Here is a 25,907-nt window from a genome sequence, read left to right on the forward strand (position 1 = left end):
ATCCAAGAGAAGTGTCATGTTGGCCAGGGTGGATCTAATTCATCCCATACCAACTGCCCCAGCTTTCTGTCAACACTTCAGCCTTGTCAGATTGAGCCTCAGCCAAGTTGTGCAGCTGCCAAGTGATGCTGGACAGGATCAGATTGGAGAGTTTGTAAAGCTGAACATTGCATGATTGTGGACGGGATCAGATGGGATAGGTTGCAAAGCTGAATCTTTCATGGTTGTGGACAGGATCAGATTGGAGAGTTTGTAAAGGTGAACATTTCATGGTTGTGGATGGGATCAGATAGGATAGTTTGTAAAGCTGAGTGTTTCTCATCAGCACCCCCAAGGCAGCTTTTCCTGGGTCCCTGCAGTGATGACCCAGCAGCTTCTTCGACAGTGAACGTCAGGATGATCCAATAGATCTTGGGTGAGCTCAGTAAGGAAAGAAAAGAACAGAGCTGGACATGGACTTTGGAAAAGGGCCTGGAGTGACAGAACAAGGGGGAGTGGCTTCAAAGTGCCAGAGGACTGGGTTAGATTAGATATTGGGAAGAAATTCTTCCCTGTGAGGGTGGGCAGGCCCTGCCACAGGCTGCGCAGAGAAGCTGTGGCTGCCCCACCTGTGGAAGTGTCCAAAGCCAGGTTGGATGGAGCTTGGAGCAACTTGGGATGGTAGAAGGTGTCCCTGCCCATGGCAGGGGTTTGGAATGAGGTGGCCTGTAAGCTCCCTTCCAGCCCAAGCCATTGTGGGATTCTCTGGATTCAAGTGGATAACAACATAGTTAAGAATCAAACTTTGAACCGATGTGTGTGTAATGTACCCACTGTGTGTAATGAGGCAAAAAATGACACTGGGTGTTTGTTACTCATGAGAAAGCAGAGGATGCCCACATGGAAATGTTGGCACACATGGAAATGGTGGTACATGAGTAATTAATTCAGCAATTAACCCTAACCAAAAGTGCTGCTGCTGAGGTATTTGCAGTTCTACACATTAGACAGTGTAGATCTCCACCATGAGTACCTATGTTGACAGAGTTTTGTTTACTCTTTTCTGGCTAAAACCCTTGAAATTCACATTTTTGAGATGATGTTCTGAATGTCTTGTCAGGACCTTCAGTTTCTGTAAATGATTTAAAGGAACTATGCCACGGCTTGGGATTTGGTACCTTCTGAACCTCTTGGTGCAGGTCCCAGTAACCTGGGGGATGGATACTTTTGTCCCTGTGAATCACATTGCTCTGTCAGGGACGGGAGTGGATTCGTGGTGAATGTGTAACATCTTCTGGCCTTTTAGACTTGGTACCACTGAGAGGTCCAGGAGCATGGGAGATGTGGAAATAAGCATGTAGAACGTTTTCTGGCACAGTGTTCTTTGAGAAATTGTGTCACAGGCTTCAGCACATTGACTTGCTGATGCCTTGTATGAATCATGTGCTTCTGCTCTTCATGTCTGTGACTGTGCATACATTAAATATATATACTTTGTCTTTTTAAGGCAGTGCCATGAAAATCACTAATGGTCTAATGCACAAGCTTTCCAGGAAATACAAGAACTTCTCCTAGGTTTTTGTTGTTTGCTTTTTTTTTTTTTTTTTTTCTCTTCGCTGACATCTTGACAGGCTGAACAAGAATCCCTTTCTTACCTGGCAGGTATAGAAGGATAAAATCCATTCCCATGTTGCAGTCCTCTGTGCTGCCCTCCCTAGGATTCCTTGGATGGGCTTTAGCCTCTGTTTTATGAAGCAGAGTTAAAAGAGCTGATTTCAAGGAGGATGACTTAGAGCTAATGTGAATATTGGTGGTCTGGAATGCATCCAGTAAATGACAAATCAAGTAGAAGAGCATGACTGCATGTTCCCAGGGTTTACTGTAGTTCCCTGTGTTTAATTGCAGACCTCCAAAGAGGACCTTCTACAGGCTGATTTTGAAGGAGCTTTAAAATTCTTCAGGGTTCAGTTGCCCAAGAGGTACAGAGCTGAGGAGAACGCCCGGAGACTCATGGAACAAGCTTGCAATATTAAGGTAAGGATGGACTTCATTGCTTCTCCTTCAGCCAGGAGTTTGTACAGGAAGAGTAAAATGCAGAGTTAAGAATGGCAGTAGCATGTAGAAAGTAAAGAAATTAAATCGCTGGTTTATTGCTTTTTATATATGTTTGTGTAATTACACACACACCTTCTGTCTTTAAAGAAAGTGAATCTGTGACCTTTTCTCTCTTTATCTGCCTGGGTACAAGCTAATAATTAAAACAGAAAAATGGTGCAGCATCAACAATTATCAGAACTCACTAATTCCTTATTTGTTTTATAAACAGTGACTGCAGTAAACCAATTAATCACTGTATGATAATGACGCAAACAAAGCTCAGAAATTATTTGTTTTGCTCAGAAGCTGTTTATCTGCTGAGTGCTGCGTATAATACATTTGAATTGAGGTAGAAATGAGTTTTGTTTGTATATCAAGCTTACCAAGACAGAATATGTTTTTATATTCTACCCTACGCAAGATTCTGCTGTCAGAAGTGAGGCTGCTCTGAACTTACTGACTACAAGTACTGGACTTGAACCAAATTAGAGAAGCATGACTGTAAGCTGTTGAGGGTGGAAACCTGTTTAAAATGTCTGCAGAGGTTCATAAAGTGGTCATTTGGAAGGTCCTGGATTTTTTTTGGTTTTTTGTTGAAATACATATTGCTATGGAGGGGCTTAATGTTTGATCTTTGAGAAAATGTGTTTTAGTCATTTCTTGGAATGTGAGCTCTGATGGGAAGTGCTTGTTTGGTGTGGCCCAGTGATGCACAGAGAACATCCCACTAGGAAGAATGTTCCTCCAACACTGCCTCTTTTTATATTTTTATTGCCTCTCTCAATATATTTGTTAATTTCCCTTGTGCTGCTTAATTTCATCATTTATTAAGCAGGGGTTTTTTCCCTTCTGGTTAAACCACTGATCTTATGAAAAAAATAGGTCTTGCCATCTGAATGTTTATTCCAGCCAAGGAAAAGAAGATCTGTGCAAATGTTTTAGTAAAACTGTACTTGAATTTCAATTCTGCTGCTGAAAGAGACTGTTTGTGAATACAAAGCTGTAGTTTGTTATTTAGTATTTAGTCCTCTACTTGGTTGTTGAAAATGAGTAATTTAAAGACTTAGCAAGTACAGGAGAATTATCTTTATGCTACTTACTCAGTATTACTGTGTATTTTCTGATGTGAGGTTGGTGTAGAAGTCTTCATGGTACCTGTTGGAAGAGTTCCCTGTCAGTTTTCTCGTGCCTTTCTCCTTTTCTTGTGCAATATATTGTATGTAACATAATGTTATTTATTAGTTTTTCATTTAGTACTGGATGTGTGTGTGTGTCATGTCCTTTATTGGGGAGGTATTTTGAAATGCACCTGAGGCAGATGCTCAGGGCTCAGCACCTGGGGCCATTTGTGGGAAGAGTGTGACATTCTGAACTGTTGGGTGTCAGGAAGGGGTAGGGTTTGACAGTGCATACACAGCTTCTCACACACTGTGGATTCTGGTTAAGGGAAAAGCTCAGGTGAGCATAGCAAACCTGGAGTCAAGTCACCCCCTTGTGTGTTAGAGAAGTGTGTGAGGATTAGAAGGAATTACTGAAAAGGAGGGAGAATTCAGGGCCAAGACCTGGAGTTCTCAGGGGTGGAAAAAGTGGAAGGTTGAAGTCACCTTCTGCTGTGTCAGTAACTGCTGCTCTGGTGTGCTGAGGGAGTCAGGCTCTGCTGACTCCCTGAGCATACAACTCATCCTGTAAGAGACTTCAAGAACTTAATGTGAGGAAAGACCCCGTTGGAGGGAGGGTGAAACTTAGATTAAATGGGTGTGTGTCCCCAGACTTGCACCCTTGTCACAGGTGCCACTCGTCCCCATGGTCACTGGCGCATCTGTCTGGCCATGGTCTCTGGTGTGGCATGAGGATGAGGAGCAGTGGCTGTGGAGTCCTCAGTGTGTCCTGGGATCCTGTTAACTGATGATGAAAAATTGCCTTTTGGACATGTTTTTTGTACTCTCTAGGAGGGTCAGGAATGTGTTGGCCTTGGTGGTTCTGGAGTCTCCATCTGTGGAGACACTGAAAACACAGATTGCCCTGAGTGAGCTGCTGAAGGTCACCCTCCTTCAAAGGGTGGTTTAGACAAGATGTCCTCCAGAGATCACTTCCAAACTAAACTAGTCCATAATTCTATTATAGAATCATTGAATTTATTTACCAGCAGGTGCTAATAATTGCAGGAGCTGACACTCTCAAACAGGAGATTTTAGTCTTGGTCATCACCAGCGGTAGAGTCCCAGGGAACACAGCTTGTATGAAGAGCAGTAGCCTCTCTTGTTGAATGCAGCAAAACTTGTTATGTTAAAAAAAAAAGCCAAACCAGACCCTTAAAATTGCTTTTTTTGTGCTGTATGAAAGAGGCACTGTGTGTCTTTCCACTGCTTGTGGGCTGCATTAGTACTTGTAGACTAGACAATAGATGGTTTTAGAGCAAGTATCACACAGTAAGTGAATGTAGGATTTTCTTCAGATTTCTCAGCTAATTACAGAGGCATAAAAACCTAAAAACAGAACTGTGTTGTGGCCAGGTTTCATAGTAAGCTGTATCTTTTCCAGTGTTTCTTTTAATTTTGTTCCCAGATTACTGCAGAACAAAACAAGAGTTTAACATGTAATAAAAATCCACCTCTCCTTGCTTACTTTTTTCTTGAGCTTTAGCTACTTCTAGTCCTGCAGAAGACTAATTTAAAACTACTTGGTTTTTTCTCCTTAATTTCACAACTTTCCTGTGAGTTCAGGATGTAACCCTTGGATTCTGAAAGTGCTGTGTTGGAAATAGTTCTATTGTACTGCTTTTTTAAAAAAAAGGATTGGTATCTATCTTTTTCTCAAGAGTAGATCTGCAAATACAAAGAAAAAAGCTGCTGTGAAATGAAATTTCTGTGTAGAATGTGCTAGAGAATGTCTTTTTCAATTGATTATTTATGGTGGCTATTCACTAGGTCTGGATTTCAGTCATTTACTAGTAAATCACTGGGAACATCAGTGGAATTAGAATTAACAGTAGTGTTTTCCTGCAGAGCTTGTTGGCTCATATTCCATTGTTAAGGAGCATTTTGAACTAATTCATACGTATGAAATAATAGGGCCTAAGAAATTATATAGCCTGGATTTGTAATCATAGAAGGATTTTTATGCTTATGCTTTGGGAGGGGATTTTTTTTTACTTTCCTCATTTTTCTGTCTTTACAAGAGTTTTCAGAAGTTTTTCTGTATGTCTGGAAACCCAATTTGATAAGTGAATGAATGAAGTAAGACCCTCTTCTAGATTTCATGAAGGTTAATCCTAATGGTGCTGTTTCATGGAAACATCTGACAAATTCTTCACACTCACAACATCTCCCTCAGTTGCCTTTTTGCATCTTCTTGCAATTTCTCTTGCACATATCCATGTGCATCCCAAAGAAGTTGTAATGACCTTGGATTTTAATAGAGGAGTCCCATCACCTCTGTTCTTCCACCTGGCTTCAGGCAGATGAGGAACAGGAGAAGGTGAGAAACAGGAGAAGGTGTGAGGTGAGGTGTGGAACAGGAGAGTCTCACTGAGAGATCTACTCCATATGAACATTCTCTGGGTCATCATTTTCCAGTGAATTCAGGGAGTTGTGCCCGTTTCTCCATGACTGTCCCGTGGTATTTGGAAAGGGAGCAGAGCTGACATTCAGCATGTGTTAGCTCTGGAAATCCAGAATATGTTACATTGCAGCTCTGGAAATGCCATGAGGTTGAGTGTACCAGATAGATAGGTGGGGACATCCTTGGAATTACCTGTGGGATGTCCCTGTGCCCAGGGAAGGTGAAGTGAACACGTGGGATGAAATACACAGGAACCTGCAGGGAAGGTTGTTCTGTGGTGGGGCAGCATCTGTAGTGACACCTTGTGTTACCTGGCTCAGGCACTGCAGTGGTTCCTGGTCTCACCTTTCACCATCCTCAGCAGCAGGAAAGATCTCAAATGCTGAACTTGTAGGAGAAGTTTCTTCCCAGCCATGTAAATCTCCCTTTTGGACAATACTGGGCCCCCCCAGCAGCATTACCAGGTTGCTGCTCTCAGCACCTTCAATGAGACCAGCAAATGGCCCTGAATAAAAACGGTGCCTTTCCCAATGCAAAGCAAACACACAAATTTTTTGTCACCTCTCACTGTACTGACAAGGCTGTCACCCACAGCTGGAGCTGGCACCAGGGCCATGGATAATAGCAGAGTCAAGGAAAGCAGGCTACAGTAGCAGGAGGTGTACTAAGCTTGTTCTCATTTCAGAATTATTCCTGCTTGGTGACATTTAAAGCAGGTTTACTTTATAATGTTGCCATTTAAATGTTTTCAATTGAGAGTGGTGACTTGAAGCTCACACCTTACTGATGGTGATGACTGACTTGCTTCACACCTCTGGTATATTCTATCTGGATCTTCTCTCTGTGATTTTTTACAGGCGTGGTTTAACTCACCTATTGATTTATGTGAGTTTCAATGGGCAGGATTGAGAATAGCTGGTTTGCTCTCTCTCTCTCTCTCTCTCCTATCTAGAGTGTCACCATCATATTTTCTGGAAAAATCCCTTCACCAGGATTTCTCTCCTGGGAAGCTGAGAAGCCTCAGAGAAAAAGGAAAACAGTATTATCTCATTTGCTTCCTGTGTGTTTTGCTGCTTTGGAATGTGGGTTGGAGATTGTTTATACAACAGGTGGCTTCATGTGAATTGTTTTTACTTATTGGCCAGTCAGGGGCCAAGCTGTGTGGGACTCTGGAGGAGAGAATCGTGAGTTTTTCATTAGTATCTCCTAGCCTTCTGTCTGTATCCTTTCTGTATTCTTTAGTACAGTATTCATTAATATAATATCATAAAATAATAAATTAGCCTTCTAAGAACATGGAGTCAGATACCTTCATTTCCTCACCTTCGCTGGCATTCCAGAAAATACAAGACTAGAGCATTCTCTCTCTCTGTGCTTATCTCTATGTGTGTGTACTTACCTACATACTTGGGGATCTTGCTATCATGGTAGGACAACACAAAATTCAACAGAAAAGCAAAGGAGGTCACTGCAGAAAGGCCCTGAAACTGCACAAGGGTTGGTTCTACCAGTGTTGTATCTATTTAACCTTCCACTATAAAGGACAGGTTAAAAATTGCACATTTATCAACTTCTTCAGAAAAGGCCAAACCAAACTGAAAAGGGTTCGGTTTAGATCTATAGAAAAGCCTGCCATGCTTGTATGTAATTTCTTATGAAAAGCCCATGGTCAATTGCCCTTGTCATGTCTGTGCTGTTATCTCTGAAGTGCAGATCCACTTGTCCTGGTGACAAGGGTCATGTTTTTTAATTCCTGTCCTGTTTGCAGCTCCAGCTTCCTTCTTTCTGCTGGGCTTTGTGGTGTGGGGCACTGCCATGAGCCAGCATCTGGAAATCGGATTGAAGTGCCTGCAATGGAGTTGGATGTTAAATGAGATTGTAATCTTGGTAATAAGTGTTAACACCGTAGAAAGGAATGTTGTTAATTTAATACAGCAGTTTGGCTTGAAATGTTTATTTATTTAACTTATAATACTTATTTAATATTCCAGTGAGCAGGCATGTTGCCCAGTAGTGGGGCTATATTTTCATGGTGTTTAAGCATTAGTTCAGTTCAGTTATTTTATTTTGTTTTGTTGGTTTGGGTTTTTTTTTTCATTTGCACTGAGTTGGTATTGTAAGGGACATCAGGTATGTCATTAATTCTTTATCAATAGGAAAGGAACAGAATGTTGTTATTATTATTATTTAAGTATAATCACATTTTAACAATTTAAAGTAGCCTGACTGCAGTACAAATATTTTGGTGTCTTTGTATTAGTCACTAGTTGACATTTGCTCTTGTGAGCAGTGGTATCAACCAGAGCAGTGTTGCAAGAGTCTGCCAAGAACTATAAAAGTTTGAGGTGGAAAAGTTGATACAAACATTTATTGTCTCTATCCACAGCAGTTGCATCACTTTGCCCAAGTTCTTAGTGGTTTCATTCAACAAGGTAGGGAGGGCAGCTGAAAGCTGCTCCATGGTTCAACAAAGCACTCATCTCCGTTCTGTTCACCTTGGTGCCATCAGGAGTCAGGGCTTTTCACTATGACAGCAGATGTTCTGTTCCAAAGGGAGAAGGAGAGCATCCTCAGAAGGGCCTTCTTTCTTGAGCTTTTTCAATCTGGCACCTTCCCCTGGATGAATAACAGCTGCTTTCCATCCTTGCATCTGAAAATAGTACAGAGAGCAGGAGGTGAAGATGGCAGGAGTCACACTGTTTGACAGCTCTGTCTTCTGGCATCTTTGCCAGAATGTGTCTAAAATAACTCAGCTCTAGAAGGAAGAGGAAGTGAACCTTTTTCCCAAGCTGAACTCCAATCCCAGATGCAGGTTGGCTGGAACATTGACTCACCCCCCTGTGAGGTGACACATTAAAATATCTCACACAAAGTTCTCTCCTTTCAGTGGTTTGTATGTTGAGCAGTAGCAGTGTGTCTGGAGTTCCTATTGACAGCACAATGCTCATATTTGTTTTTTGAAGGAGAAGGTCTCAACTGTCTCTTCCTTTGGAGGAAACAAACCCAGTAACTGATTTTCCCAAAGAATGCCTTGAGTTTGACTACGGAGAAAGCCTGTGGTGATGGTGCCTGGCAGGTTTGTAGTACCTCTTATTCTCCCAGTAAGATGGTGTCCTTTTTAAAGACACTTCTGTGATGCAAAAGCGGCTGTTGAGGAAGAAATGTATCCCAGCATCAGCACTTACAGCCATAATTAAAAGGAACAAACCCACAGGATTTCACATTTTGTGAAGAAAGAGGTGTAGGTAAAAGTGCAGATGGAGAAATGCCTGGAAACAAGATCTGCACTCCATGTTTATGCTGGCAAGGAAATGTTCCTTGATACTGACTTAAGCATCAACAAAACTGTTGAGACTTAAGATGGCAAAATCTCCCTGGAGGTGGAAATTCCTCTGTGCTTCTCTTGGGTATCTTTCAGGCAGTCAGGTCTGAGGGAGCAGGTGGCAGCTTGGCAGTAATCAGCGTAGTAATTCTGAGGAAATGTTTTCTACATGCAAAAGACACTGGGGCCAAGGCATGACCCTTGCCAGCCAAAGTTTTGTTGTTGTCTATGACCCTGAAAAATATTATATCTTAATGTTTTTAGGACTCAGCTCCTGTAACCTGAGAAACTCTGAATTCTCTCCGCTGAACAGCAGAGGAAGAAGCTCTGTTGTCTGCTGGGAGTTCAGGGCACCCACAGAGAATTATCTTTTATTTCTTAAGTCTAGAAGTCTTAGAATACACGCATTGGGAAGTGATTGCATTTAAGGAAAAAAATTCAAGTTACCTTTTGTCCTTTTTGGTTAGCCATTATGGTATGTGTCCTTCTCAGAGAAGCTGTGGTTATTTTATTCTTGCAGATGTAACAGAATAAAAAAAATGAAGTTTTTGGAAACAGCCATGGGTGGGGTTTGGTGTGGTTGCCCAGGGAAGATGTGGCTGCTCCATCCCTGGAGGTTTGGGCAGGGCTTGGAGCCACCTGGGCCAGGAGAAGGTGCCCCTGCCAGGGTAGAGGGGTGGAACAAGAGGAGATCTAAGATCCCTCCTGGACCAAACCATTCTGTGATTCCATTCTATGATTCTCTGTTGCAAAAAGCTGCAGAGATTCACTCTCAGTGTGGCACAGACAACAGCTGGGATGGGACATTGGGTTCTTTTTGTTTTTTGACAAATTAAAGGAAGTGACAAATTCTGAAGCGCTGTGCTGAGACCTAGAGCTAAACTTGTAAAAATAATTGGGAGGAGAAGGAAAAGAAAAGGCAAAGCCAACAATTTTCCCTTATTTCCCCCAGGGCTTTTGCAAATAAACACAAGAGGCACTGGGGGCACTGTCTTCTTGTAATTTTGCTGGTGTTTGATTTCTCAGGCACCTGCACTTGGATTTATTCCTCTGCTTTGAAAATGAGGGGACAAACAAAACTAAGTATAGGAGACAGTGACTGTATTTCATAAACACAGAGCTCTGCAGGGACAGTAGCTTTTAGAGCTGAAGGTCTTATTAATAACCTGCCATTACAAACCCCAGGCATTGTTTTTGGCATTGTTGACACTGTTGGAAATTAAATTCAGCAAGTAGTTACTTGCCTGTTCTCTGAGCAGTGTGTAGCTACTGGAGCAGGACTGTAGCTGGGTGCTTTATAAGGGCAATATTCACATTTTTAGGATCTCCCAATTGCTTTGCTTCAGGATTCTCTGGTTTCCTACAGTTAATTGCTTTTATTTTTAGCATATTGTAGCCTTGTTTCTCTTGTGGAGATTGAGTAGTATGGTAAACATGGTGTTACATTGTTTATACTGTTATGTTTGTTTATGTTTGGGCATAAGTAGATTACATCTGGCTGGTACCTCACTGTCAAGCAGCAGATGAAGATCAGACCTCCTCATTGTGTTGCCCTAGCTGTCTGTTATTCTTTCAACTTCCTTTGCTTAATTAATTAATGCAATTTCCTGGACAATAATTTTTAACCAAAATTTGATTCTGCACCTTAATCAAAAGCCATGAAAAAACTGAAAATCTCATCTCCAAGTTATTAATCAGTGTAATAATTAGTATAGATGCAGAAATCTGGAGAGGAGCTGTTTATGAGGGCATGGAGTGACAGGATGAGAGGCAATGGCTTCAAACTGAGAGGAGATGTAGATTGGCTGTTGGAAAGGAATTCTTCCCTGTGGGGGCGATGAGGCCCTTGGAACAGGTTGTCTGGAAAAACTGTGGATGCCCCATCCCTGGAAGTGTCCAAGGCCAGGCTGGATGGGGCTTGGAGCAGCCTGGGATAGTGCAAGGTGTCTCTGCCCATGGCAGGGATGAAACAAGATGGGCTTTAAGGTCGCTTCCAACCCAAATCATTTTGTGATTCAGCGTTAATAAATAATCTCTTAAATCTGGAGGTACAGGCACTAATTCAGTGTGCATGCATGGCTCAGGGGCCAGTGTCAGCTTAAATCACCCAGTTACTGTGACAACAGCTGCAAAAATCTTCAGCCTCAACAGAACCCCAGCCCAGGTGCAGCTGCTCATGGCACCAGCCTGGAGGGTGCTCCTGACTCCTTACCTGCACAAGAAATACAGGTGTGTGCTCACTAACACACACACACTGGGGTGACATAACTTCAAGAGGCTCAGAGCTTAATGCATCAACCTCTGGGGGAAAACCACTTAAACTGTAGCTGATGTTCTTCACGCAGTCAGGCAGCTGAGCAGCTCCTTTTTAATCTCAACAATCCTTTGGTTAACCCATAGCTCAGAGCACAAAGTCTGTGCTCTTACCATGCATCCTTGTGAGGAACAATGTGATGGCAGTCTGAGTAAGCCACCTGACTGTGCCACCCAGGATGCTCCCTCTTTGCACAGCAGGGAATATTGATTCTATTTCAGCCAGTCAGGAGCAGTGGGAAGAGCTGGAGAAGGGATCAGGGCTTTGCTTCCCAACTGCCTGATGAGGGTGCCATGTTCCAGCTGCTCCTGTGTGCCCCAAGGCAGCTGTTGCAAGCAGCTAGATTGAATAATGCTTTAGCAATTGAATAATGCTTTAGCATCTGAGCACCTGCTTTCCTTACCTCGGGCTCATTTCTTCTCCCACTGTCGATGACACACAAAAACTTTATTGTCAGGCTGCTCCTTTTGATGATTGTGCAATCTACCAGACCTGTCAGAAATGGGGAAAAAATTCAATCACCTTGTCACCACTGCCTTACTTTTAAATGTGAAATAGTCCTGGAAACAGTAAGTGTGATGTCTTTCCTCATGAGGCAGTGGTGAAAGGGATTTCTCTCACTGAAAGGAGCTGTATTTTGATGCCACAGAATACAGATCCCAGCAGTTTCCTTCATTCCAGCTGCTTGTCCAGACCATCATACTCAGGTAAGCTTGTAGGGACACAAATCCTGCTCCTTTAAATACCAGCAGGAAGCTCTGAGGCAAATTTGGCCCTTGTTTTTCTTGTAATGCAAAGGGAAATGTAGATTTGTGTTGTAATGAACCTCCTTCAAGAGAACTTGCTTAGTTTTTCCCTTTTCTAAGCACAGTGTGAAGCAGGGCATGTTCCTTTAGCAGGAGGAAGGACATGTGGTGGGAAAGGAGCATTTTCCTTGGCACAGTTTGTGTTTCCCAGAATTCTGATGAGGGGCTCTGCAAAGGCAATGACTCTCTAGCTGAGGGGGATCTGGTTTAGCCATGTATTTTTCCTTTTGTCCCAGTATGCACCAGAACCATCTTCTCCAGCCAACACAACAAATCCAAGTGCTTCAAGACTTCATAAAAAACACTTCTGGTCAGGGCTGGGGGTGTAAAGGGGGAGAAGGTGCTGCCTGCACGTGGTGACCTTAGCAAACCTCCACCCCTGCTCTCTGACAGCAGAGGAACTCCCACCTGGTGTACAAATGTTCATCCCAGGGGCAGCAGTAATTGCTGAGGGGAATTGGGAGCAGGGCTGGTTGTGGGCTGGGCCAGAGCCCATCTCATGTTTCACTGCTCTCATCCATCTCTCTCTCCATCAAGCAGCATCTCCTTTGGTGGCTGAGTCTCTAATGGGAAGGAGCAGCACATTTATAAATCCAGCACTGGGCTGGGAGCTCACACAGGGGCTTGTTGGGAGCCCAGGCTCCCCTGGGAACAGCCAAGAGTCCCTTTCTGTTTTCCTTCAGTCTGTCTTTATTGTGTCATCCACAAAATGTCAGTAATGATCCTGTCTGGCAGAAGGGCCTTGCCACGCAGTGTTTGCAGGGTCCCTGTTTAAACAACACAGCTGTTGACCTGTATGACTTGTGAATTTTCAACCTTTGATCCATCATGCAGGAATATTATACAAGATTATATACTGCCATAGGAATTTGGGGGGAAACTGCTGGAAAGGTGAAAAAAACCTGAGAAATGTTCATGTCCTGGTGTAAGGGGTTTCACACACCTGTACTCACTGATGAGGGCTGGAGTGAAACAAGCACCTGTTGTAAGGTTACACAGGTCTGGGGTTTGTGTTTGTTCCTTTTTTGTTGCTGTTATGATATAAAGTGAACTGTAAGGATTAGGAAGGGAATATAGACATCTGTGCTCTGCGACGCTTCTCAGAAACATCACTAATGATGGCTCTTAATTTCTTAATGTTCCTCACCTTGCACTAATGGACTTAAACCAGCATTTTATGCTGAAGGCAAATTTGTTGCCATTGCAAAAGGAGGCTTGTCTGCTCCAGGAGTGTAAGAACATACAACACCTGTAATGGAGGGAAGTACTAAGCTTTTATTCCTGTGACCTTGTTCAAATAGGATGTAATTACAATATAATTAAATTCTGACAGTCTGGAAACCATGACAGTTGACATAAAGTGACATTTCAAGAGAAATAGGCATGTGGTTTAGTACATCTCTTTCAGTCTCCTAAGCATTATTGATGCTATTTGCTCTTCCTGCTTCCCTTGCTCCACTCTTAATACACAATCAGAACACAAGATTCTGGCAAATGTGCAACAGTGGATCATAGTTAACGTTGTAAATAAAATCCATTGTGCTGGAGAGTGACGTGAGCTGGTTGCTGTATGTCTGCTGTATTTGTGTTAATATAGCAGTACTTTTTAATCTCCTTGGAGAGATTAAATCCTGGCATGCACACCTTCAGGGACTCATTTAGGAAGGCAGAGAATAAAGTTCCCTCTGAATTTTGATATGGTCTTTGGTTCTCATGACCTAAACCAAGACTCTCCTCCTTCAGTCATGGACTTTGCTCAGGCTCAGGGAGCACGAAGTTCCTCCAGGTGCTTGACTCTGCAAATGCCTCAGAGATGGATGTGTCTCAGCAGGATTTTGTCATCCTTCGATCAGAGGAGGAAAAGCTGGAGCTGTTAGCTCAGGCACAGACAACTGCAGCCAGCAAAAAGGAAAAGTGACAAGGTATTTTCCATCTATGTACTTCTCTAGCACTGGAATCACATTATTCCTGTATTAACTCGGTAGCATATAGGCTGTTTTGTGTGCACTAGCAATATCTCAGCACAGTCAGTTATCTCTGTGTGTCTCTCCCTTCTGAGACTGGTCGTTACACCTTTGATGAGTCACTTAATAGGCTCATTAAGGAAATGGAGGGTATCTCATCTAAGTGTTCACTCACTGAGCCACAGTCGCCTTCCTTTCAACCCCAGACAAAGAGAGGAACAAAATATTGCCAAATGCATCTCTGTGTGCAGCTCCCAAGGACACACAATTCATTTTTCAAGTTGTAAAGATTGAAAGCAGCCATCCTGCTTGATACTATGTCATTTCCTGCCTATGGAACTAGGCTTGGCTTCTAAACCCTACACCCCATCACAGGAAAGATTAAGTGCTGTGATGGGGCACTCAGGAGGATAAAATGCAGGTGAGAAGTTTGCCTGCTCCAAGTAAATTTGGTTCACTGGTAGCCCCCAGATGGTTTTCACTGTTGCTGAAGTGCCACACAAGTACAAGTTACCTGTAAATAAGGAGTGCAATGAGTTATCACTGTGCAGTGTGTGTATAAAGCAGGGAGCAAGGCCACTGTGTTTTCCCTTTGCTCCTCCTGTTGGATTCCTGGACAAGCTGCCAAGCCCCTCTGCTGACCCAACCAGCATCCCTCACCTCCCTCAGTGATCATGTGCCACACAGGCCCTGCTTGTGCCTTGCTGCCAGGATCCAGCTGCATTTAGCAGTGGATGATACACTCCAGCCCCAGATTAGGTGACCCAGAGAAATCTTGTATTCAGAACTCTCATTTAAGTCCTTCATGAGATGTTGTTCTTGCTGCTCTCATAGCTCAGTTCCCTCTAGTAGCTGCTGTCTATGTAATGTTCCTCTACTGTGTCCACACGAGGCTGTTCCAGAAGGCTGGAGAAGCCGGAGGAATTACCTGGCCAGAATAAATGGGTTTGTATTGCTGAGATCCAGTTACTTAAAGATTCACAGGGTGCACATTCCTTTAGTGAATGCAGAGACAGCATGGTGATAAACCTGAACATGCAATGCTGGGGAATGTTTTAGGTAACTGCCACTGAAAACATGCTCTATGGTCAGCTGGCACTAACATAGCCAAGGGAGTCTGATAGAACTGGGTTTGAGCTATTTGAGATGGTTAATAAGTAATTAACCCAGGAGGTGACTGTAACAGACATCATTTTAATCAAGATTGAATTATTGGTTTCCCAGGCGTGCTCTGGAATTTATCAGTTTGCTGGCAGGACAAAGCCTCTCAGCCACGTTAATTAACAATCCCTGCATTCAGGAACCCCTCCAAAAGGATGCCTACAGCATCAGATTCACCAGCTACTTCTTTCCTCACTGCTGCCAGGAAAAGGCCACCTCCCCACATTTCCATTCAATTTGTCTTTAGCTGAAAAGATGCTGATTTCATGCTCTTTTACCCTGCAGCAGCTAGCCTGTTGCTAAGCGACCTGCAAGATACTGAAAAGGCCAGGGTCTGGGTGCTTTTTTTCAGCCCACTCCAATTCTTATTTATTTATTTATGCATCTTATTTACATAGCTAAACAGATCTCTTCGCTACCGCAGAAGCAGAGCCACAAGGCTCCAGGTTGCACCAGGGTGCCTTGACTGCATAGCTGCTTGTCCAGCACCATCCTCTGCCTTGTTTTTCCTGTTCATCAACTGAGCAAACTTGTCAGGATATTTGTTGAGCTGGAGTGGCATCCAGGAGTGTAATGGAAGTAGGTTTTAAAGGCATAGCTGGCCATGGATTGCCTACCTAGTGTTTGGTCACAACAGTCATTGATGGAAATAAAAAGGGTCAGAACAAAGATGGTTTTAAGCCATTTTTCTGCTTACTTTATTTCTGGCTGCCTTCTTGTAGCCTAACCAGCTCTGCTGAGAGTGAGGAGATGGTTATCCTTCCCTGCCCAGCAGTGCAGGGAAGAGCCCTGCTGTACGGGCAGTTCTGCAGGACCAGCTGCATTTTTGTAGGGCGGGGTTGGGATCCCAGCCAGGGCACAGCTTTGTCTGAAATTGTATCCAGGGCAGGAGCAGGCTGCTGATGGAGTGTGCGTGCACAGATAAACTGGCAGAGCATTTATAGTGGCTACATGTGGATAGTGGAGGAGAGCAGAGGTGTAATGAAGATGTTGCTGTGCCATTTGTTCCAGATGTGCTCCCCAAACCAGAGAAGCTGGAAGTGCTTGGTTTGCTATTCCATCCTGCATTGCCCAGAGAGAAGCAGAGAGAATCAGTAGCACTGATGTGAGTCTCTTCTCACAACCAGGAAAGCATTAGGCAGGAATGCTGCACCGTAGCCTGGCTCTGTTTGTCCTGTTTGTTCTTTGGTGAAAGCACTGCCACAATCCTCAGTAAAAACTTCAGGGACAATTCAGAGCCTCTCAGAAGCTTCAGTAGTTTGCACCTCCTCCACAATACTGTAGCTTGAAAAAGAAGGGAGTGAATCCTGTAGAGATTTATTTGGAACAAACAGTGACCAAACTGGTTTTTCCCCCTATTTCCTTTTTGTTTCACGAAGCAGGGCCAACATTCATGAAGCTCAGTCTCTGGACTACACTTCTTCAACAGATGTTGCCTTTTGGGCCTCTCCTTACAGCCTTTGGCTGCACTAACTGACAGCTTCTTTGTCTAACTGCTGTAGTTTTCATTGTGGGATTCTTTTAGATAATTTTTTTTTCTGCTTTGATGATCCAGCTATTATCTGACTCACTGGAGAAGAACAGAGAGAAGGACATGAACACTTGGGTTTGTACATACAGTCCTGCAAAACAGGGGTTATGCCCAAGGCCAGATGCAATTTTTTTTTACATTGAAGTGAGATGAGGAAGGTGATGTTTTAAGTCCAGATTGAATTTTCTTCTTATTTACTTTAAGCATTCAATTACCCATTTGGAAAACTAAATTATATCTGAGTGGCTTGGCATGCTCATGATGTATTCTCATTTTTTCAAAATAGACCCTTGGTCTTGTCATTTATGACACGTCTGTCACTGGGGTGTCCACTTCTTTACACCCAGAGGGGAGCTGATGGTGCTGACCAGCAGCTCCATGTAGTTTTTTAATACATCTGAGATTTCACAAACCAAGCTGTACTGTTTGTGTCAGGTGTGGGTTTTGGCAGCTGGGGAAGTTACCTCGTGTTCTCTCAGCTGAACAAAGCTCAGGAGACTTGGTACCATCCTGAATGCCCAGGAATAACTTCTACTGCCCTGAGAGGATTTTTCATTGAAAAGATGAGTCAACACATCTTAATTTCCTTTGTTGAAGATAGGAAGAATAGGATCTTTCCTATGGGGAGATGTCAGAAAATCAGGGAACATGAGATGATGTTCAACATCTTGAATTACACCCGGAAGCAGAAGTGGCTGGGATGGGTGAGGATCTCTGCATTTCTCATTCTGGCTCTTCCCACCTGGCACACTCAGCTGTCACTCTTGAACTTTCAGAGCTCTGGTAAAATGTGGGGTGATCTACAGTGCTGAAAAAGGGCAAAGGATCTCTGAGCTGACAGGGGCATTGCAGGAGACAGCTGCCCCGTGGCTGTGCTGGTCTGTGACCTGTGCCTCAGACTCTTGTTCTCTCTTTGGTGGTAGTGAGCCCAGCCAGCTCTCTATACCCTGAGGTCCTGTGACTCTGACAGATTCAAGAAAGCACAGGAATGCAAACAGTACTGATAAACAGAGCACCAGTTGCGCATTCTTACTGGAAAAATGAAAAAAAATTAAAAAGTGAGGAAAAAAAATCATAGTATTGCCCAACAAATTATCTTGGATGTTTTGCCATGCACTGCTGATAAGGGATGGCCAGAGGCACTTAGAGACCAAGTTAGGGCATTGCACCTCCAGCTCAGAGTGGGATTTTTTTCTTGCTGCTGTTACATTCAATCAGGAGAGATAAGAAAATGACTCAGACCTGTTTCTGGTCTTTCTCAATTTCACAGCTCTAACTAGCATCAAGGAAATTACCTTCTGGGTTTTAGTTTTCCTTCACCTCATGTCAGACCGAGCAGTGTCAGGCATATGCTCTATCACAAGTGTCACCAGTGGGGCTCCCTTGTTTCACTCTCCTTAAAGCTGGGCGTGTGGAGTTAATGTCCTGATAAATCGGTTGCCAGTCCTCAGGTAACTCTCCAAGTGCCAGGAGTGTTAGTAAGCCCATGTGTATTTCTCTGGGAAGGTTCTGCAGAGAGAAATACCTACAGAAGAAAGATACTGTGTGGCATTTCAAGAAACAACCCTAATACCTTTTTCAGCTATGATTCTATGTCTGGGAAAGGTGATCAAATCCTTCACTGCTTTCATAGAGGAATTATTTTTAAAGGTGTCCCTGCTCATTGCAACAGCGTTAGACGACATGATCCTTAAACATCCTTTCCAGACTGTTCTGTGATTCTGTGACAGAGTAATTGGGAACAGAGTTATTCTGTCACCAGTGAAAGAAGGACATCTATAATCTTTCAAACCATTATGTAAATACCTGGACTTACATGACATGAAATTCACTGTAGACAGCATCATAGCTTTTCTCTTTCAAGTTAGTTATTACTGTCTCATGAGCTGGTTTATTTTCTTTCATTCACTTTCCAAACAGTGAAACTAATGATGGTGATAATATAAATTATGTACTTTGGAAATATGTTAAGGAATTATATGGTGATAGAAGCCTCTTTTTAAAAACTTTTTTTGCAAACCATCCTAAATTTTATTGTATCCTTTGTTTTTCTTTGTTTGATGGGGTTTTCTTCCTTTACATCGAGCAGAAACTAGCTCTCACTCATTACCAGCACTTCCCTTGCATTTCTTGCAAAACAGATTTTGCACAAACACTTCCTCTACATGAAAGACATACTAAAAAATGAAGTACAGATTAGAAATTATGGCTCAATTTTGTCTCTAAATATAAGCCTCTAGCTGGACGTTGAGAGGAGTCAACAGGAGCACTGGCAGTGAGGGAGCTTCTAAGGGAGCTCAGCCCTTGCACTTGACCTCAGCTTAAGCAGCACTTTGTGCCCAGCCTGAGCACGTGGATACAAGGAGAAAATGTCCTCCTGCCCTGTGGACATCTGTGCTGAGCTGGAGCAATCCCTTATGTTGGTATTCTTTTAGGGAGTGTCGAATTTCTTCTAGTTGAGGTGAGTATCATAGTAGTAAGTAATACAAGACCTATAGTCGAGATTTTAAATAAAAGACAAGATTGGAATAAGCCAGATGGGGAGGGTAGAAAAATACATGGAAATAGCTCTGGTATTTGGTTTCTGAAGAAATACCTGATTATCTCACAGAGCTCTTTGATAACTGGTGGCAGCATTTGCCTTCTCTGCACCTCCATACATACCATTTGAGCTCTTAAAATAAGCTTATTAACAGTCAAATCAAGACAGGGTAATCTTTAAATCACATGTAAATACAGAAGCTTTTCTCATTGTATAATACTGAAGCATTTAAATGTAGATGCAGATTTTCCCAGTGGGAGACTAGATCAGCACAGTTAAGTACTGGAATAGTTTGTCTCCCAAATCATCTTGTGAGAACAGAATTTCCCTTTCACTGTACTGGATGATGATGAATAGGGATTTAGGGGCAGAGGATTATGTGGGGTTTAGATTAGTGGATACTACTGGTAGTCTTATACAGCTGATCAGCTTGCATGGTCCTGATCTTCCTTTCTCCCCTGGAGCTGACCTGTGCAAATTGCCAGGGAATATGTCCAGGGACTTACAGAGACTTAACTGCTTTCTGCCTTTCCTAGCAAATGGGTCAAATACCTTCCCTGTATCAGCTGGCTGCTTGTTACCTTTGGTATCAACATCTACCAGCAAATGCTGTTCACTGCATGTTTCTGGGCCGCACTCAGTCCTGTGAGCTCCAAGTTAATGCCCTGATTTTTAACTCCAGCATTGAGGAACATGCCACTCTCCTGGAAGGTGTCAGTAGTTTGTACTTTTAATGCAAAATGCATGAAATGATCTCATTTCAGAGTCACCAGGCATGCCTCAGTCTAGACTGTGTCTCACAGTCACACTGCCTGCTAAACCTCAGGGAAGGTGCCTGGACTGGTCTGCCTGGTTTAGCCCAGCTTGGCTGACACCATGTGCCATTTCCTGCTCACCCACATCACTTCAGTCTTGATTACTCCTTATCTCATCTTTCAACTAATCATAGGGCAGATTTATTTTTTGTTTTGGGAAGATGCCATTACCACTGTGCTGTTTCCATATAGAAATGTCTCAGCTTTCCCTTAGGGCTCCTGTCAGGGTGTCAGTGAGGTACCAGCACAGCCAAGGTGAGTTTGTGTATGGCCAGCTCCTGTGGGATTGATGAGCAGAGGATGTGCTGGGGTCCTACTTTTTTCTTCCTATTACTTAACTACAAGAATTTCTCATAGTCTGGCTCTCCAGCCTTTCCTTCTTTCCCCCCTTTTTTTTTCTTGTCTCAGACTGAAGGTCAGGTGCAAAGTGATAGTCAGTAAAGATACTAAAATCTGACCTGAAGCAGGGCACTTCAGGTCATCTAGGTAAACATGTAACTGCATTCTCCCTGTGCAGCATGGCTGGTTCAGCACTGGAGCAAACTTGACAGACAACATCAGTAATAGTACAGCTTAGAGTTTTGCATTTTCCATTATTTTTACCTTTATTAATCTTCCTTAGAGACAGGTAAGGATTATTAACCCCTCCTTGGGAAGAGAATGAAAAACATGGAGAGATGTATCTACTGGAATCCAGGACCCTGTGTGTCTCTGTGTGACAGATGTTGCTATTTAATGCTATTTAATGTGCTGATTAATGTTAATTACTATCTTTTGTTTGCTGATCATCTGCTGTAAGTGAAAAGACAGCAGGCTGTTTGGTTGAAATCCCTGAATCAACCTGTACTGAAACCAGGCCAGAAATCCATCGTAAATCGTTGTAAGTGCAAAGCATCCCTATACAGCTCTTATACTAATTTTCTTGGATAATATGCTTGACCCATTTTGTTTTCTTTTCAATACCAAGTGAAATGATAAATGCAACAAGTTTAAAATACATTTCAGAGGTAGTGTTGAGTTTGGTATGGAATTTAGCTCTAAATGGCATTTGTGTGGTGTAAATGCCACGCAAGCATTATTCGGTTCTTGGATTAGTAGCCCCAGGGAACATCGGAGACACTTGTAATGGCAAAGGTTGTTAATGTTTGCCCATTCAGCTGTTGAGGGGTGGTGATTTGGCTCGGAGAGCACAGGTTTAGGAGACACTGGCCACGGCTGTGGGACAGGTGTAGGAAGGTCCCTGCTACCTGGCCCTGCTTGGAGCTGTCACCACTTCTCTGAGTTGAGGAGTTGAGTTGCTTGTGGATGTCTGCTGTCATGGAACTGGAAGGAGATAAAAAAAGAGAAGAAAGAGAAGGGGTGACACGGGAGACAGGTGGCAGAAACATGTTGTTTTTTCAGGAATTATGCTCCAAGGTAGATGAGGAATTTCTGCCTGTTCCTTCTGCATGGTTTCTGTGGTGTTCTCACTACCCTAGACTGTCCTGGCCCACTCAGAGGGCATTAGGCTGGAGGAGAGTTTGCCAGCTGGGGAGCTCACTGGTACCACCCCTTGCCTTCCCAAACAGGAAAAAAATACCCTATTTTGCAAAAAAAAAGGGGGGGAAAGAGGAAATATGCTCAGCTCAATTTGTAAATTAAGTAAATACAAAATACTCCCCAAATACCCTGTGAAATCTATTTTTTCAACAGCCAACAGTTGGAATTTTCAAAAACTAACACTAAGAATCAGTATTCCTTTTCTTGGTATCAATACTGGCTCAGGGATGTCTGGTTCTTTCCTTGTTCCTCTGTCACCTATCACACCATAGCTCCTTGTGGGGCTAAGCAATAAAATCCACTGATTGTTCAGTTGGAGCCCTGTGCTGCCTTTGCCACTGGAAAAACAAGAACAGGCAAAAAGTCAATGCAACTGTAACCCAGATTCTCAGCAGGCAAGGAAGTTTGTGAAGCAAAATATTTCTGGCAGACGATTCACTTCTGAAGGAAGCCTAGCTGGAGAGAGGAAATTACTTCTGTTGCCCTTAGAAAAAGTGATAGTGGCAGGATAGGAAAGATGGATGAAAACATAAAGTAAAAATGTGAACTTAATAAATTAAAAATCAAAATAGGTTCATGAATTCATTTTAAAAGGTTCAAAATAATCTGGAATGGACTGAGCTGAATAATGAGTATGCACCTGTAGGCTGGTGTCCCAGCTATGCTGCTGTTTAATCTTGTTCATGTTTGTGTGGTTTTAGAAATCAAAAGAGGCAGATTTATTTTCGGCATGCCTTATTTAGCTGTAGTTCTAAGTTATGTAAAACCTGAAATGAAGAGGAAACTTGACCCAAACCCTTAAGATTTCAAGTGCTAATAACCACCTCGGTGAGGAACAGAGCAAAGACACAGAACAGAATTAGCTGAGAATGTGCTTAGAGATGCTCAGGGAATGAGCTCCAGTAGGCCGGGCTGGACTCCAAACACCCTTTGGAGTTTTGGGGTGAGGCTGATAAAGAGTTTTACTTTCCTTCTTTAAAGATCATCTATAGGAACACTGTGAAAGAAAATCCTTATGCAGCAGTTGTTGCTTGGAAGCACGAGTAGCTTTTTGTGTGGCATGCAGCAGATTTGGGGAGGCTGGGAGAGGGGAATTTGGGTATTTGGCACCATAAAATGAAGATTCTCCAGCCATGAGTTCTTCCCTATGTTGGGCTACACAGTTCCACTGAGGGGGAGTGCATCACCAGTGTGTCAGGAATGCCTCAGCAATTCCAGCCATGCTGACCTCTGCCACCACTGGGAGAGCACATTCCCTGTCTCCAGTGGGATGGTTTTGCTGGCTTCAATCTGCAGAAATGAGTTTACAGCTGTGCCTGCTTTCAGCCAGGAGCAAGCTAATTGGGAGGATTTGTCCCTGTAACTGTATGTGCTAAAGCACATCAAGCCCAGATTTTTCCACACATTTGGAGAATTATTTTAGGAGAAACACAGGTGCATACACCCACTTCTTTTGGGAAAAAAAAAATAGGCCATGCTAATTTGACATTTTAAATAATAAAAATAAATCTTGGAGAAGCAATCACAGATCAGTCAAAGCCTGGAAATTGCATTTCTGGAATGGTGCAGGTCATTCCTGAGAGCCATGGTGACTTTGCATTCCAGCATCACGTGGGATCCAGAAGCATGTCTAAAACTGGAACAGAGTTCCAGTTTCTGCTGCTCTCTGATGGTTGGCAAGCATTTGTGGGTGAGAAGAGAATAGAACTGTGTGTGTGATCCACAGAGTTTGACTTGTAACCAGGTGGTTTTCACTTGCTGTATGTGCCTGAAAAAAGCCCTTCCTGTGGGTTCAGAATTACAAGAAGAGCTGATACTATCATTATTCATTCCCACTGGGGGAAAAAGACATGTAAACTTATCTTGAAGACTGCCAAATGCCATTCCAAGTGCTCTGAAAGGGGTTTTATGTTTCCTTCTCTGAAGACGGCTGTGATCTTCCCGGATTCATTAATGCATGAGAGGCAAATCACAGAAAAGGCCTTTGTGTTCCTGGAGCTGGTGGCAGGAAGGGAGTGCTTCCCAAGGAGCTGCACATACCTCACTTCCCTGTCTGTCAGAAGATCCTATCCCTGTCAGATAGCAGCAAGACATTCCTGGGGGTGGAGTGAGAATGAATTTATCTTGGGAGTGAGCAGGATTTTGCTTTGCTAGGAGAGCTGGTTTGCTCAATTCAGGAATTTTCCGTTCACCTCTATTAACCATCGGCATATAAATCCCAACAACTGCAATTAGAGCTCCTTACCTTAACAAGTTCACAGTTTCTGCAGCTCACCTGTCCTTCTGCTGGCTCTCCTCTGTCTCCTGACTGCTTGGTTGCACCGCTTCTCCAAAAATTCCTGCTTTAGAGGTAGGCTTTCATAGCTGTGTTGTGGAGGGGGCTGCGTTCCTGGTCCTTGAGGAAGGCTGCTGCAAGGTAATGAGGTGTTAGGCTGCAAGGAAATACGAATCTTCTATGTGGGTTTTATTGTCTTCTGGTAGATTATTCATCACTTCACCACCCAAAAAGCCCAGAGAGGGGAAGGCTCTGTATGGAGGGGCTGGGAGGAGTGTGTAGTGTGGCCTGGGGAGGTGGTAGAGGGCATCTGTGCTTGCCCTTTCCTTTCCAGCTACTCTGGTGTGAGCAGGCTGCAGTTGTGTCTGGCTGGATGTGTTTGCTTCGGTCAGTTTAATTCAAAATATTTCGCTTACCTGGCTTGATAGTTACAATTTTGTGTGCTGATTCACGGTACAACACAGGCTGTTATCAGGGAGGTAAAATGCAGGATCACAGGATTTGCAGGCAGCTCATCTTCGTTAGCTTGAAACAACTGAAAAACATTCTATTTAAAGAGATGCCTCAGCTAACGTCACAAATCAGTTGTTAGTTCTTGCAATTGCTAGTTAGAACATGCCAAAATTATAAGCCCTTTGTTATGAATAGGTATGAGAATTACTGAACCAATTATACAGTGATATGCAGATGTAGTTCTGTTAAATAATTGCAACCGCTCTGTCTAAAGAGGAAAAGAAAAAGGTAGTTCTGGTCCATAATTCCTTATAAATGGAAATGCCTGTTGGCTAAATCAGAGGAGGGGTTCGACTGGCTGCAGCTGTGGAGTATGTGTGACAATTTGCATTCTCCACCTCCTGCCCTTATTGCAGAATTAAACTGGTCTTTCATTAACACGGGAATGTTTGCTGTTACACCACCTGCTCCCTCCGCTGCGCCTACCTGACTGCTCCAAGGTAATGCCAACCCTGCTGGAGCCCCTGGCGCGGGTGCCAGCGGGTGGGAGGGATGTGGGAAGGGACCCACCTCCGGCAGCACCCCGCGGAGAGCCCGGGGAGGGGCCGCCAGCAGCCCCACGCTCGGAACTCGCTCTTCAGGAAGATCCCAAACCCCCCCAAGGCAATGGAGGTGAGGAGGAAGCAGCGTTTAAAGGCTTCAGAAAACCTGAGCTGGGTTTGGAACAGCAGGTAGGAATTTTCTACAGGTGACACGAAGTCGCTACCGGACTGGAATCTGAAGTCTTTCTACTTTCTACTGCAGAAATTAATGTTCTTATTGGAAAAAATTACCTTTGAAGAAAAACAAGGAAAGAATGAACTACAGGTGCGATTCAAGGGAAAAATATCTTTCTTCATCCTGCAAGGGTTAAGCATGATCACAATCTGCTTTAGTCTCAAGAGTTTAACCTCAAGTGCTACATTTTTGTTTGCCATAAGCCTATTAGAACTCTCTGTTTCCTAGCAATAACATGTAATTTCTCCCCACTATATAAGTGGAAGAGATGTTAAGGTTTTAATCCTGCCCGCTAGAGCTGTTGCTCAAGTTTCCTATTCAAATGCAAATAGCACCTGGTGCTATTTAGATAGCTGCAATCTTTGATAACGATACTCCAGGAAGAGAGGAGAAAGAAAGCAAGGTGGGTCTGACTATTCATTCTGGAAAGCACCAGTTTAGCCATATGCCACACCAACCTGCACTGGACATTTCTATCAGACTTTTTGCATCCAGAACAGACTCTTTTTGGAGACAAATGGATGGCCGGAATGATTTCTGTTTCTTGAGCAGGTATGATTTTTCACCAGGAAGAAAAGGCTTCCAGAGAAGATAAAAATGTAGTGGATGGAATTTTACTTTGCCTGATTGTCCTGAAAGGAGTTTCTTCTGGGACATTTTGTTTGTTTCTTCAAATCCTGTTTGTTTTCTAGATTTTCATTTGTAGTTTTCAGAGTACTGGTTCTTAATTATTTTTTCCGTATGTTTTTCCTTGTGTGGTTTTTGCTCTGT

The 25,907-nt window shown here is 43.2% G+C and overlaps 1 protein-coding gene across 4 annotated transcripts in view; it reads left to right on the forward strand.

Moving 5' to 3' along the window:
- The window catches only part of RABGAP1L (RAB GTPase activating protein 1 like), a 223,137-nt gene that overhangs the window by 163,619 nt on the left and 33,611 nt on the right, over positions 1-25,907 (forward strand). For all 4 annotated transcript variants that reach the window (XM_041478883.1, XM_041478884.1, XM_041478885.1 and 1 more), the window contains one exon: positions 1,885-2,013. In XM_041478883.1, the coding sequence (XP_041334817.1) occupies positions 1,885-2,013 (129 nt within the window). The remainder of the gene's footprint in view (positions 1-1,884; positions 2,014-25,907) is intronic.

This window comes from Pyrgilauda ruficollis, unplaced genomic scaffold, assembly GCF_017590135.1.
Source record: "Pyrgilauda ruficollis isolate IOZ18807 unplaced genomic scaffold, ASM1759013v1 scaffold47, whole genome shotgun sequence".
NCBI lineage: Eukaryota > Metazoa > Chordata > Aves > Passeriformes > Passeridae > Pyrgilauda > Pyrgilauda ruficollis.